The following is a 14,246-nucleotide window of genomic DNA, read 5'->3' on the forward strand; positions in this document are numbered from 1 at the left end:
GAATGGTCTCCCAGGGAAAGGGGTGGATTCCTCCACATTGGAAAGCTTGATGTCTCAGTTTGATGGGTGCTGAAACATCTCACATCAGCAATATTAGAAGGGTTGGACCTGATGATCCTTGTGTCCCCTTCCAAGCTGACATCCTGTGATTTTATGGCTTCACCCAACCTGCACCCTTCACTCTGCCATTCCTAGGGCTGAGCCTGTGACATCAAAAAGGGCCATGGCCTCCTGGACAGCATGATTGGACAGTGAAGGTGAAAAAAAGCCAGACTTGCTGATCTGGCAACAAATTTTTCAGGACAGCATCTTGGAGGACCTGGAGATGGTCCAGGCTGGGTGGATACAATCCATCATCCCACCTAAAGGGTTTTATCAAGGCCAGGTAAATCCTTGCAGACATCTTTGGCAGAGGCTCAGTTATTCACAGAAATGACAAAAACCAGGATCTTACAAGAGGAAATGTTCCTTGGCTCATTCCATTGCTCTTTCCCACCCCTTATTCCCAGGGCTCCCATCTCAGAGCACACAGCTCAAGGGATCTCCTTTCTCCCTGCCTCCCCCTTCCCCCCTTTTTTTTTTTTGGAAGAGCAGCTTTACCAGGGCACTGGTGTAGGTGGGATCAGATGTATCATCCTCCAGAAAACGGGAGAGGCCAAAATCAGAGACTTTGCAGACCAGGTTGCTGTTGACCAGGATGTTTCGGGCTGCCAGGTCCCTGTGCACGTAGTTCATGTCAGCCAAGTACTTCATGCCCGCAGCGATGCCCCGCAGCATTCCCACCAGCTGGATCACTGTGAACTGCCCATCGTTTTGCTGGGAAAAAAGGGCCCAGTGAGAGGAGAAAAGTCAGAGCACAAACAGCATCCTGTCTGCACCAGGTGTCAAGGAACATTGGCCTGGTTTGGGCCAGGATAAAGGAGATTTTCTGTCTAATTTTGCTTTCAGCTCAGTCTCTCAGAAGGAGCTGCACTGCTGAAATGAACAGCAAGGTTCTCAGTGGCAGCTGCTGGGACTGATCCCACTCCATGGTTATAGTTACTGCTGGAGAATGGGCTGCAGAACCAAAGCACTGCTCGGCTCTGAGGAACATTTTGCCCTCCAGAAGGAGAAAAGGAGTCAAGAGCTCACACCTGAAACCCTCCTTTGGGGAGGAAGGGACAAGAGAAATGACCAAAACTGACCAAACAGAGGATTCCATCCCATACACCTCATACTCAGGATAAATTGGAGGGATCACCAGGGTCAAACCCCTTCCTGCTTCCCCTTCTTTGCCTGTCCCTGTTTGCTTCAGCATCCTGGGAGGATTCCATCCCTTCCTCTGCCTGTGCTCCTGATCCATCCCAGCCTGAATCTCTGTGTTCTGCCTCCAGCTCCCAACTGCTCCTGACCCCAGGATTCCAGCCTGGACTTTCCCAGGGCTGCCCTGCAGCCTCGGTGGGGATGGGAGAGTTATTGGGGGAGAGGGGGGAGGAACCTGGGATCAATTTTCTGTATATTTGTATAATTTAGTAATTTTTCCTATTTATCATCACTGTTTCATTAAAGCTGGGTAGTTTGGTTTCCAACCCATCAGTCTCTCTCCCTTATTCTCTCTCATTCATCAGGCAGGGGGTTTAATAAAGAGCATCTGTTATTCATATTAATTGCCAGGCCAGTGTTAAACCCTGACACAGAGCAGTGCCATGAGTAGGTGGGATTTTCTCTCAAAACAAGAGGGTGGAGAAGGGAGAAGCTTCATGGGCTGGAAGTCACCCATGGGCATCACTACCAAAGAGATCTGCCACACCTTGCACAGGAGGGTGCTGAAGGGACAATCAATTCCTACCAAGGAGGTCACCTCCCTGCAACACAAGGAATGATCCCTTTCAAATTCAGAGACATAAATACTCAGAGGGAGCAGCTGGAGGTGAATTCCTGCTGTGTTCCAGCTGCATGATGCCTGTCCCTCCGTGCCCACAGAGGCAGAGCTGGCAGATGTGGCACACGGCCAGGCTGGCACAGAGAAGGAGATGCCAGCCTTGGTGTCACCTCCACCTCTGCTCCAGTAACACAGACCTCTGAGAGCAGCTGGGCACTGAAGGGAACCTTCCCCTTCCCTTTTCCTCTGGCCCAACACAGGGGTTGGATGCTCCTGGGACCTCCTACCCGCAAGAAGGAGTCCAGCGAGCCGTTCTCCATGAACTCAGTGATGATCATGACTGGTGAGCTCTTGGTCACCACCCCCTCCAGGTGGATGACGTTGGGGTGATCAAACTGCCCCATGATGCTGGCTTCACTCAAGAAGTCTCTCCTCTGCTTCTCCGTGTACCCAGACTTCAGGGTCTTGATGGCCACAAAGATCTCCCTTTTGCCAGGAAGCTTGAGATGTCCACTGCACACCTCCCCAAACTCCCCTGGGAAAAGAGGGAAGCAGGTAAGGATTGTCAGCTTCCCAAAGTTCTGCCTTGCTCCCAGGGGCTCCCACCCTGCACACCCACCAGCTCCTTTGGGCTTCCTCCCAAAGACCTCCCTGGGGGTGGACACATCATTGCTGAGGAGCACTGGGTATTATGTGCACACAGGAATTACTTGTCTCCAGCTCTGGACCCCCTAAATCCTGCCAGCCCAGGCTGGGGCTAAGACCTTACAGAAACCAGTCCTCCCAGTCCTCTCCAGCACTGGACCCCATAAATCCTGCCAGCCCAGGCTGGGGCTAAGTGGAAGACCTTACAGAAACCAATCCTCCCAGTCCCCTCCAGCTCTTGACCCCCCAAAATCCCACCAGCCAAGGCTAGGGCTAAGTGTAAGACCTTACAGACACCAGTCCTCCCAGTCCCCTCCAGCTCTGGACCCCCTAAATCCTGCCAGCCCAGGCTGGGGCTAAGTGGAAGACCTTACAGACACCAGTCCTCCCAGTCCTCCCCAGCTCTGGACGCCCTAAATCCTGCCAGCCCAGGTCCTGTAAGACCTTACAGAAACCAGTCCTCCCAGTCCTCTCCAGCTCTGCACCCCCTAAATCCTGCCAGCCCAGGCTGGGGCTAAGTGGAAGACCTTACAGACATCAGTCCTTCCAGTCCCTATAAGGCTAAAGCCTCACCAAAGCCTGAAACCAGCAAGGACTCTGCTTCTGGGGGACACCTAAATGTTCCCAAGTCACCTACCTGCCCCAATCACCTGCTCGATTTTGACACACGAGATGTCAATTTCTTTTGCAAACTCCCTGACAGCCTCGTTGGGATCTTCGTAAGTGAAGGGATCGATGTAAATCTTCATCCCTGGAGTCACTGCATAAAGGGGATGGAGAGAGTCAGCCAAACAGACCCAAGATGGCACTGAGGGAAGGAGAAAACTCTTTCTGGGAGAGTTGTTTTTTTTTTATCTCAGCAAAGGCATGAAGCAGACACAGCAAAGCAGTTTGAGAAAGAACATGCAGTCATGTTTGCACAGGACTATTAGAGATGGATGACAATAAATATTAGTGCATTAGAGGGTCACCAGCATCCTGGCTTGTGTCAGCACTGGTGTGGCCAGCAGGAGCAGGGCAGGGATGGTCCCTGTGCTGGGCACCTCAAATCCTGGGGTCAGTTCTGGGCCCCTCAGGAGCAGAAGGAGATTGAGGGGATGGAGAATATCCAGAGAAGGGAAGGGAGCTGGGGAAGGGTCTGGAGAGCAAGGAGAAGGAGAACCTTGTGGGGATGAGAAGTGTCCCTGGCCATGGTGGGGAGGTTGGAATGAATGATCCCTGAGGTCCCTTCCAACCTCAGGTATTCGGTGACAGTCTGGAGAGCATGGAGAAGGGGCTGGAGAACCTCAAATCCTGGGGTCAGTTCTGGGCCAGAAGGAGATTGAGGGGATGGGGAGTGTCCAGAGAAGGGAATGGAGCTGAGAAAGGGGCTGGAGAGCACAGAGAAGGTCTGGAGAAGTTGTGAGGAGCATCTGAGGGCCCTGTGGGTGCTGATCCTGGAGCAGAGGAGGCTGAGGGGAGACCTTCTGGCTCTCTGCAACCCCCTGAGAGGAGGTTGGAGCCAGGGGGGGGTCGGGCTCTGCTCCCAAGGAACAAGGGATGGGACAAGAGGAACTTTGGGCACAACTCAAGTTGTGCCAGGGGAGGTTTAGGTTGGAGCTGGGGAAGAATTTCTGCCTGGAAAGGGTTGTCAGGGCCTGGCCCAGGCTGCCCAGGGCAGGGCTGGAGTCCCCATCATCCCTGGAGGGGTTTCAGAGCCCCGGAGATGTGGGGATGAGGGACATGGGGTGGGGGTGGCTTTGGCAGTGGTCTGGGAACCCCAGTGGATCAAGGGTTGGAGTTGATGATCTCAGAGATCCTTTCCAACCAGCAGTGAATTCTGCACTGAAACTTTGCTGAATGTTTCCCATTTCCTGAGCAAGGCCCAGGTCTGTATGGAAAGGAGGCATAAAAAAAAAAAAAAAAGAGAGAAATCCCAAAGCTACAAAGTGTAACAGGAGGGGAGGAACAACTGAGACTGGAGCCAAGTGGAATGATGGTGGTGAGGGAGGAGAAAGCCCAGCAGAGGGCATGGAGCTGGGGTTGATGTGGGGAAGGAGGGTGCAGCAGGGTGAGGCAGGGTGTGCAGCAAGGCCTGGAGCAGGAATGCTGGATGTGAGGGTTGGGGGTGTTGGAAGAGGAAGGCTGCAAGAGAGGGCATGTTATGTGCTGTGTTATACACCTAAACATAGAGACAGATCTGATAGCTCTTGGGAAGCTGGGAGCACTGGGATGGGCTCAGGCAAAAGCTCGGGGTGGTCTCCAGGTTCCTGCAGGAGGAGAGCATCCTGCAGGACCTGGGGAGGTTGGAAAAGGGACCTGAGTGCTGCCCAGAAACTGGTTGGAGTAGCCAGACAAGGTGTGGTGGTGGCCAAGGGCTGCACAGCAGCAGAGGGTGAGGGTTCAGGGATGGGTGAGGGTTCAGGGGGTGTTGGGCAGGGGGGGTTTGCAGAGCAGGCAGAGACAGTGCTGGCACTGACAGCAGACAGGTCTGGAGGGCACGGGCACCATGAGACAGGTCTGGAGGACATGGCCATCACAAGGCAGGTCTGGAGGGCATGGCCACCACGAGACAGGTCTGGAGGGCATGGCCACCACGAGACAGGTCTGGAGGACATGGCCATCATGAGACAGGTCTGGAGGACATGGTCATCACAAGGCAGACAGGTCTGGAAGACATGGCCATCACAAGACTGGGCAGGAGGAAATGGCCATCATGAGACAGGTCTGGAGGGCATGGCCACCACGAGACAGGTCTGGAGGACATGGCCATCACAAGGCAGACAGGTCTGGAGGGCATGGCCAACACGAGACAGGTCTGGAGGACATGGCCATCACAAGGCAGGGCAGGAACTGGGGTGAGAGTGGATGTTGAGGGGTCCAGACAGCACCAAGGTCCCTCCTGCTTGCACATGGACACGCCAGGTGGTCTGAGCCCTCCCCAGATGGCACGAACAGTGAGAGAAGAGGAAGAAAAACTGCAGAGAGAGGAGTGCCCAGGCCTGGGCAGGGGTTGGGGTACCTACTGTGCCCACTGGTGTAGTGCTGCAGCTTGTCAGTGTACTCGGAGTCGGCGCGCTCAAATCCACGTCTTCTGGAAAGAAAGGGAGTCCTGAGCCCCACCACGGGTCCTTGGGGGCTGCAGGGCAGTTTTTCCCCTCCCCATCCTCCTTTCCTCCCCCCTAGGTCTCGTGCTGGGCCAACCCTACCTGTTGCAGACGATGCTGATGACGACCACAGCGATGAGGAACACCAGTCCTGCCGCCGAGGAGCCGATGATCAGGGGCAGCTTCTCCTGGACACTGGTCTGGTATTCAGCTGGTGCACAGGGAAGAGGGAATGGGGTTACTGGGACATGGGAAGGACACATGGAAGTGGGGACAATAACGTGGAATGCAAGGGGTACACGAGGTGTGATGGGAGTGGATGCAGAAGAGTCCCTGCTTATGGAGGGGAAGAGGGGACACATGAAATGATTTCTATGGCTGAAGAGGACAGTGGTGGCTTTTCAAGCCACAGGACCTGGGCAGAGGCCAAGCAGAAATTATGATCTATTTTATGCTTTTTTAGGGATTCTGTTTTGTGGTGGGAGGATTGGCAGTTGCGTCCAATCCGTCTCCTTATTATGGGGTTGTTGGTTTGGTGCTGGTTGTGGGTGGTTAAGGAGTTTAGGTCTTTCTGTTGTATCTTTGGTGCTGTTTATGGTTTATTTAGGGTGGGGGATGTTGGTGGGTTTTGTTCAGTTTCCTTACAGGCAGACCCATTTCCGGAGACTCGGGGTGATTGGTGGGTTGTAGGTTATGGGTTTGTGTTGGTGTTGGGTTTAGTGGTGGGAGGTCCTGGTGGAGTTTGAAAGTTTGGGGTGGAAACTGTTGATGGTTTTTGTTCGTGTGGATTTTGGTGGGGTGGCTTTGTTTTATCCTTGAGGGGTTGGGTTGGTTTTAGTTGTGGGCTGAGGGTTATTGTTGATGTTATTTGTGGTGTTAGAGCTCGTGTGGGGGCTGTCACCTGGAGCTTTTTGGGTGGTTTAAGGCATGGGGGGGGCCCAGAGAATAATTCAATGGAAAATCCCAGCTTTGGGAGTTGGAGAATGGGGCTACACTAACAAACTCAAGAGCCCGGTCCTGACCATGTTTGCTAAAAGAGCTTCCTGGTGTGGCTTTGGTTTGGGAGAGTGGATCCATGTGGGAATGTGGCCCTGTGAAAAAGCTGGATGGAGGGATCCCTTTTGGGTGGGAAAGTTGAGTCCCATGGCTGCATGCATGCTGTGCCTTGCTCCTTGGCCTCAGGGACAGAAAAACTGGCTCGGCCTGTTTTATTTTTTTAACAGCACAAATTCAGCAAACAGAAGGCCCAGATCTGCGTTTGTCATCCACAACCCTGCAATGGGAAATCCTAAATTTCATCACTCCAACTGAGCCAACACCTCCCCGTGCCAGAACAGCTTGGCAGAACCTGGATGATGCCATTCTCTGCATGGGCCACTGAGTGCCTGGGCCTCTCTCCGGGTCTTTCAAGGCTGAATAAACACAGGTCGAGTCACCAAAGCACCTTCCATGGGTGCAAGAGCCAGGGAGCTGGAGCTGCTGGCTGTTCAAGTGTCTCTAGCCCCTGTGTCACCTTCATGCAGAGGCAGCTGGAGACTCACTCACCTTCAGTCATGGTCTGGAAATACATCTTCCCACTATAGCGGCCATACCCAGCCACAGTACGTGCCCGCACCTGGAAGACGTAGATGGTGCCAGCTTTGAGGTTTTGCACTGCCACAGTGTTGGTGGGGCTCTTCACTGTCGTGGAATTTAACTCGCTCAGTTCCTGCAAAAAAAAAAAGAAAAAAAAAAAAAAGAGACAAAGCTGGAATCAGGCAACTGAGCTGAGAAGAAGCCGGTGACTTGTGAGAAGGAGGAAGGGCAGGAGAAGGGAGTGTGGCTGGAGAGAACAGGATGGGCATGGACAAACAGGTCACTCCTCTGCCTCCTGGCAGGAATAGGAATACAGATTTTCCCTGAGTTATCCACCACTTCTCAGGAAAGGCTCTGATCAAGGTGTTAGCTAGAAACCTCAGGTGGTTTCTCCAAGCGGAATGGGGATGGGAATTGCTTCCTTCTCCTGTGCTCACTTTCTCCCAGCACTCTCCTTCTTCCTCCCCCTCTCCTCCTCTGCCTGATCCAGCCTCAGCACCATTTGCTCTTCCCTTTTGTGCTGGAGGAGAAGCCAAACTCAACGTAGCTTTTTGGACCATGGCAGAAGTGCTACCATCCCCCTGCTTTCCCAAGGACCACGGTTAGGTTTTCAAAGGTGGGAAACTGAAGAACACATTTAAAAGCCACAAGAAGACCACATCCCAATTTCTGTCCCACCAGCAGTCATAGAACAGTGTAGATTAATGACAACAAAAGGTTGGACGTGTGGAAGAAATTGTTTGGGGTGAGGGTGCTGAGCCCCTGGCCCAGGTTTCCCAGAGAAGCTGTGGCTGCCCCATCCCTGGCAGTGCTGAAGGTTGGATGGGGCTTGGAGCACCCTGGGCTGGTGGGAGGTGTCCCTGAGCATGGGCAGGGGGGGTGGGTGTGGATGATCTTTAAGGTCCCTCCCAACCACACCCATCCTATGATTTGTGCTATAGTAGTTATAATATAACTACTATATTCATGCTATAGTAGAAGTAGCCACAGGCAGCAGACGAAAGTAAAAAGCAGACCAGGTAACTGCAAAGTGCAATATCTGAGAATTCAATGACTCCACTGGAGTGTGGGAACAGGCAGAAGGTGTGCACAGCCCCTTCCCAGCCCCAGGTAACATCCCACCCCACAGCCATCAGCTGTCTGTAGAGGAAGCTGCAACAGGGAGACACTGGGGAAGGACTTGGGACAAGGGCCTGGAGGGATAGGAAAAGGGATAATGGCTTGGAACTGGGAGAGGGGAGATTTAGGTGAGACATCAGGAGGAAATTGTTTGGGGTGAGGGTGCTGAGCCCCTGGCCCAGGTTTCCCAGAGAAGCTGTGGCTGCCCCATCTCTGGCAGTGCTGAAGGTTGGATGGGGCTTGGAGCACCCTGGGCTGGTGGGAGGTGTCCCTGAGCATGGGATGAGCTTGAAGGTCCCTTCACACCCAAACCATTCTATGAAAAGCTCAAGCAGAGATACACAAATGAGAGAGATGAAGAAAAGACAAGCACATCAAAACCTCATTGCCTTGGGTGTCTCAGCACCACCTTAGACCTTCCCCAGGCAGCCCAGGAGAGAAACAGGTCAGGAAATGTTGGCAGTTTTAGGGCTGAAGGGCTTGGATGGATCCTTCCAGGCCCTTGGATGCACTACCAACACAATTGTTTTAAAATAGTTTGTTCAGCTGTAAGAGGGAACTTCATCTGTGCTCCTGGAGGACTTTAAATTGAATGCAAGAGGAATGTTTACAAGAGAGGTCACAGCCTGGGAAATTGATGTCTGGCTATCTCAGAGAGCTGTGCTCATGCCAGTGCTCTCCTTTAATCTCAGGCCACAAGGAAAGAGCATTTACACCTCTCCACCTTCCCTTACCAGACCTATCCTTTCCCCTTGGAACATTCTCAGCCATCACCTCTCCAGAAATTCACTTCAAACACTTTGCCCCTTCCATCCCCCTGGGCTTCTCCAGCAGGTCTGGGGCATCCTGGGTGGCTTAAAGTCCAAATCCCTTCCCTGGTTCTCCCAGATTCTTTTTTGGTTGTGTTTTTTGTTTGTTTATTGTTTTGAGGGGTTTTTTTGTTTTTTTTTTCAACAGTTTGATGGTTGCTAGGACGTATTTTTGTTGTGTTTGTTTTGTTTTGTTCTGTTGTCTCCAGCCAATTTTGATTTGAATTTAGGAAATCCTAATTCAAAATAACACAACTTCTTATTTCTTCCCAGGTTTGACTCAAATCTGATTCTCCTTCCCCTGAGCCAAACAGAAGCTGAAACCATCGCCTGATTAACACAAGGTTTTCTGGGAACACAGCTCCTCCACAAAACAAAGGATCTGCAAAAACTGCTTCTAAAAAATCATGTGTTATCAGCCAAAAAAAAAGAAAAAAAATTAAAAATAAGCACCAAATTAAAATGTCAGGGGACTTCAGCTGGCAGAGAGCCCCCGTGCATCTGCGGAGGCTCCTGAAGCAACCAGAGCCACACGCAGGAAGCTGGTCCCAGGCTGCCTGCCAAATCAGTCCCATCCATCCCAATTCCATCTCCCATGGGATTGAGGCCCTTAGGAGGGATGCTCAGATGTCTCACAGGGCTCTACTGGCCACTCCAGGGGGGATCTGTGGGGCCCATGCTCATGGATGCTCATGGGGGCACCCCTGGTGGGAAGATCTCAAGAGGATTTGATTTCCCAGTTTGATCCAGTGTGGTGTGGCAGTGTCTGGGAAAACTCAGGCCTGGAGAGAACCAGCATGGACTCTGGGAAGGAACTGGGATCACAGGAAAGGTTTCCTGTTAATCTTCTTCATCTCTTGCTCTTTCCTTGACTGAGGACAACCAGACCTTGGAATGGTCTCCCAGGGGAAGGGGTGGATTTCCCCAAATTAAGCTCAATGGGTGCTGAGACATCCCACAAAAACAATATTAAGAGGGTTGGACCAGATGGTCCTTAGGGTCCCTTCCAACCTGACATCCTGTGATTTTATCTCATTTTTCCCCCCAGAGAGAGGAGTTTGGGCAGCACGTGGGGAAGGGACATCCCAGCTCTGGTTCCATCCTGGGTACACCAGGTGACAGATGGGATGCTGGTGATCAGGGACAGGGATGCTGGTGTCCAACACTTCATGTTGGAGCTAGGGAAGTCCCCTGAGCCAGCCCAGGTGCTGGTGACTCCCAGTTCTGGGGATGCTGGGCTCCTGCCAGGAGCTCCTTGCCACCAGGATGGCTACAGACAGCTCCACTCCCACCTCCTCCATCACCTGCCACAGGGTGCATCACCCTTCAGCTTGGCTGGAGACATCAAAGAGCTCTTGTGCCTCCTAAAAACATTTGCATTAGGGAGCAAACTGGGCACAAGGGCTGGGCTGAAGAGCTTCAAACAACTTCAAAATGGGGACACACTTACCCTAAGCCCAATCCTTTTGCATAACAAGGAGAGCTGGTTATTCTTTGCAGTGGGTCCCCAGTTCCCACACTCCAGGGATGGATTTGGAAACTTTTAGACAAAAACTGCTACACCCTTTCTAAATGAAGCCACCTTTTTGTCTGTTTTGGGGTTTTTTTTCATGGGTGTGTGTGTGTTTTTTTTTAAAAAAAAAAAGACAAACATTGCCAGGTGCCTCTTGGTGTAAAATAAAAATGCATTAAGGAGAGGACCACAGAGAGCAGACACAGCAGCAGCATCCAGTGTTTAAGATTCTGCTCTGATTTGCTCCAACTAAACATGAAAAAATTCATTTGAAATAGCATCTAAAATAGCAATGGAATAAATAATCTGTGAAATGGGAACAGAATTGCACCTTTGCTTCAGGTACTGGGAGCACCTGCTAATGCCAGAACTTATTCCAGTTCTTTCCATTTAATATATGTCTTTATTTAGAAAAGAATAAGTTAAAAATGAAGAGCCCAAACACTTTTCACACAAGATGCACACTCTGCTGTTCTTACATTTGAACTGTTTCCATGCTAATAATTTTCTACTGGATGAAAAAATAATTAAAAAATAAATTCCACTAGAAACAGAACCTTCTCCAGAGGTATTTTATGAGCATTCAGAAGCCCCTGGGACAGTTTGCAAGGAAATCACCACTGTGGACAGTCTGAGTGACCTGGGATGTGTCCCCCACTCCATCCAACCTGCAGGGAACAAGGTTTGGGACATTTGGGACTCTTCCCAGCCAACAGTTCAAGGGTTTGCAATGCAAAACTCAGCCCTGCAGCTGGACCAGCAGGAGATTGAGCTCTGCCAGGCAGGCAGAGAAGGCTCTGGTGTCATTGCACTGGTGAAAATGCAGAGGGATGGTGAGCAGAAGGATAAGAAGAACTTGGCTTGACTGGTGATGGAGCAGCGCAGGGCTTGGGGGTGAAGGTAACACAGAGAGAGGAGTTTGGGAAGAGGGAAATCCACTGCTGTTGGCCAAGTCCTGTCTCTAGGCTTTGGTTCTACCTCTTTTCTAACCTGCTTCCAAATCCTGCTTGCTGTAGGGCTAAGCTTCAGCTCAGTGATGTCCTTCTGACATCTCGGTGGGGAGGAGATAAAGCTTGCCTTGCTTCTTCCACCAAAGCACCACCAAAAAAAAAAAAAAAAAAAAAACCAAAAAAACCCATACCAAGAGGTCCAAATGATTCTGCTTCTTCTCCCCATTCCCCCCAACTCTGGGACCTCAGCACAAACCAGAGACAGAGCTGGGGGAGGCCAGAGGAGGCTGCAGAGATGATCTGAGAACTGGAAAAGAAAGGCTGAAAGAGTTGGAGTTGTTCAGCCTGGAGAAGACTGAAGAATATAAGAAGAATTTCAAATACCAGGCCAGAAAGAACCTCAGCACATGGGGCTGCTTGGGGGGTGAGCTGAGAACCTGCTGCAGTGACAAACATCACCTGAGCTTGTCCCCATGATCAGGGACATGGCAGATGCTCCAAGACTGCCCAGGAACAGCAGCTTCCCCTTTGGACAAAAATTCCCTTTATTTCCAGCCTCTCCCAGAAAACTGGGAGGAGAGGGAAGAATGGAAGAGGAAAGAGATTAAGAGAAAGTAAGAGGTGGAAGATGAACTCCCTGAGATCTTCTGTCTCTACTTAAAAGGTCCCTGGGGAAAGGACCCCTCTTGCTTTCCAGATCTGTCTTGTTACCTCCTCATCCATCTTGCCACATATTCTGGGATCATTTCCAAGGGTCAAATAAATGGCTGTGATTTATGCAATATAGGTCAGGACCTATTTAACAGCTTACAAAGAAGAAGCCCCCCCTCCTTCCTCCTTGTTCTCCCTCTGGCTCTTGGTGATGAGAAAATAGGTCACAGGCAGGCAGTGGGGGGGATTAATCATTTCTTCTGGCAACTGCTGGGAAAAATATTTTCAGTTCCATTTAATCATAAAGCTTTTTAATTAGTTAGTTTGCAATTTTTTAATGTATGGTTTATAAGCTCTTGTGTCAGGGGCCAGATTCCTGGAAGGAGAAATTTCCTGCTCCCCACCTCCCCCAGGTAGCACAGATGAAATTCAGGAGTTAGGCAGAGCTTGGCAGGGCCTGGGACCAACACCAACATGGTCTTCAGGTCTCCCAGCAGCCACACAACTCCAGCCCCATGGAATGAACACCCTGGCTGGTCTGGGAGGTGGGAGGAACACATTCCTCAGGGATGGAAGAGCCAGAGCTGCAGGACCCATTCCCATCAGCCTCCCCCTGACTCCTCCACAGGAGTATGGGACTGCTTCTCCCTGCAGGTGGTACCACACCTGGGTAAAGGGGTTCATGCAGGTGTCAAACTCAGCTCTGGTGTAACCCTGCTGACTGACAGCTTTGCAGAAAATCTCCCTCACTTGGTGTGGTCCAGCCTGGGATGAGATGCTCCGTGGCATCCCTTCTATCCCCATTCCCCCACACCAAACAAATTAGACCTTGGCTACCCAGCTCTCCCTACAACAGATCCTCCTGCCACAAGTGTTGGAAAGGTGGAAGGAGGAGCAGTTCCTCCTGAAGGATCCCCAGCTTTTTCACACTTTGTCAACACGGGGTCACTGGAACCACCACTGGGCCCCAAAGGCTTGATGGCCACAGCCAATGATGTCACATCCTTCTGTGAAGCTGTGCACCACTTCTTCTCCCCAAAACCCACAGCTGAGCCCTGCTGAGGTCCCACAGTACCTTCTCATAATATTGCAGCTCATAATCCAGGATGACTCCGTTGGGTTGGTCAGGTTGGGACCACGTGAGGGTGATGCTGTCCACGGTGCGACTGACCTGGTGCATGATGGAGACAGCTGAAGGGGCTGGAAGAGAAAAAGAGGTCTCAGACAGAACCCTGCATGGGCAGGAACTGCAATCCCTGGGCTGGAGGTGGGCAGGTCCATTAGTGCTGTTTGGAGCCCCTGAATTCACTGCCAGCAGAGGTAGGGCTGGGCAGGGCTCAGCAGATCCAGGTTTGGGTGTTTGGAGAGAAAAAAAGTGTTCCCACTGCTCACTAAGAGTTTATCATTAAAGAAAACCCAGGAAAAAGGATCATTCCCAGGCCAAATCTGTTTCAGCTCCAGCCTTCCCTTGCTCCGTGGTCCACAGCACTGCACCCCTCCCAGTTTAACATCCCAGTCCCACCATTTCAGAGCCCACACTGCCAGACTCTTGGGATTAGGTTCCCATGCTGGTGATAACCCACACAAAAATAAACAGGTAACATATCTGGAGCCCACCAGCTCTTGCCAGAGCTTGCTGCTTCCTTGTCAACAGAGATTTCCTAGGACAGCTGGGATCTCCAAGCTGGGATCTCCAAGACAAACACATTTCTCTGTGGAGAAAAGCTTGGGACCAAGATGTGACCAAGCTACAGATGGCCCTGAGCAGGGACTGAGTTGGGCACAGCTGAGCTGCAGATGCTCTGGGAACCAAATCCCATCCCCAGACAGGACAGGGGCTGCCTGCACATGGACCAATTCCCCCACCAAACTGGGATGTGGAAATCCCCCCTGGATCAGACATGGATTCCAAGCCTGACCTTGTGTCTGGGGAAGTTCCTGAGCTCCAGGTAGGAGGAAGAAGAGGTCTCTAGGATGCTCTTCTCCCATAGGAGTGGGAATTATTTATAATCAGCTGGGGCCCAGGGGAACCTGCCC

The 14,246-nt window shown here is 51.5% G+C and overlaps 1 protein-coding gene across 2 annotated transcripts in view; it reads right to left on the reverse strand.

The window, feature by feature from the left end:
* Positions 1–14,246, reverse strand: part of EPHB2 (EPH receptor B2) — a 111,393-nt gene that overhangs the window by 7,808 nt on the left and 89,339 nt on the right. The window contains exons 6-12 of one of the 2 annotated variants that reach the window (XM_030463605.1): positions 13,285–13,409; positions 7,138–7,300; positions 5,695–5,803; positions 5,512–5,576; positions 3,144–3,266; positions 2,149–2,396; positions 601–816 (exon numbers count right to left, since the gene is read on the reverse strand). In XM_030463605.1, the coding sequence (XP_030319465.1) occupies positions 601–816; positions 2,149–2,396; positions 3,144–3,266; positions 5,512–5,576; positions 5,695–5,803; positions 7,138–7,300; positions 13,285–13,409 (1,049 nt within the window). Of the gene's footprint in view, positions 1–600; positions 817–2,148; positions 2,397–3,143; positions 3,267–5,511; positions 5,580–5,694; positions 5,804–7,137; positions 7,301–13,284; positions 13,410–14,246 lie in introns of both variants that reach the window. The other variant, XM_030463604.1, reaches the window with a different exon arrangement.

The sequence above is a fragment of the Calypte anna genome, chromosome 21, assembly GCF_003957555.1.
Source record: "Calypte anna isolate BGI_N300 chromosome 21, bCalAnn1_v1.p, whole genome shotgun sequence".
Classification (NCBI taxonomy): Eukaryota; Metazoa; Chordata; class Aves; order Apodiformes; family Trochilidae; genus Calypte; species Calypte anna.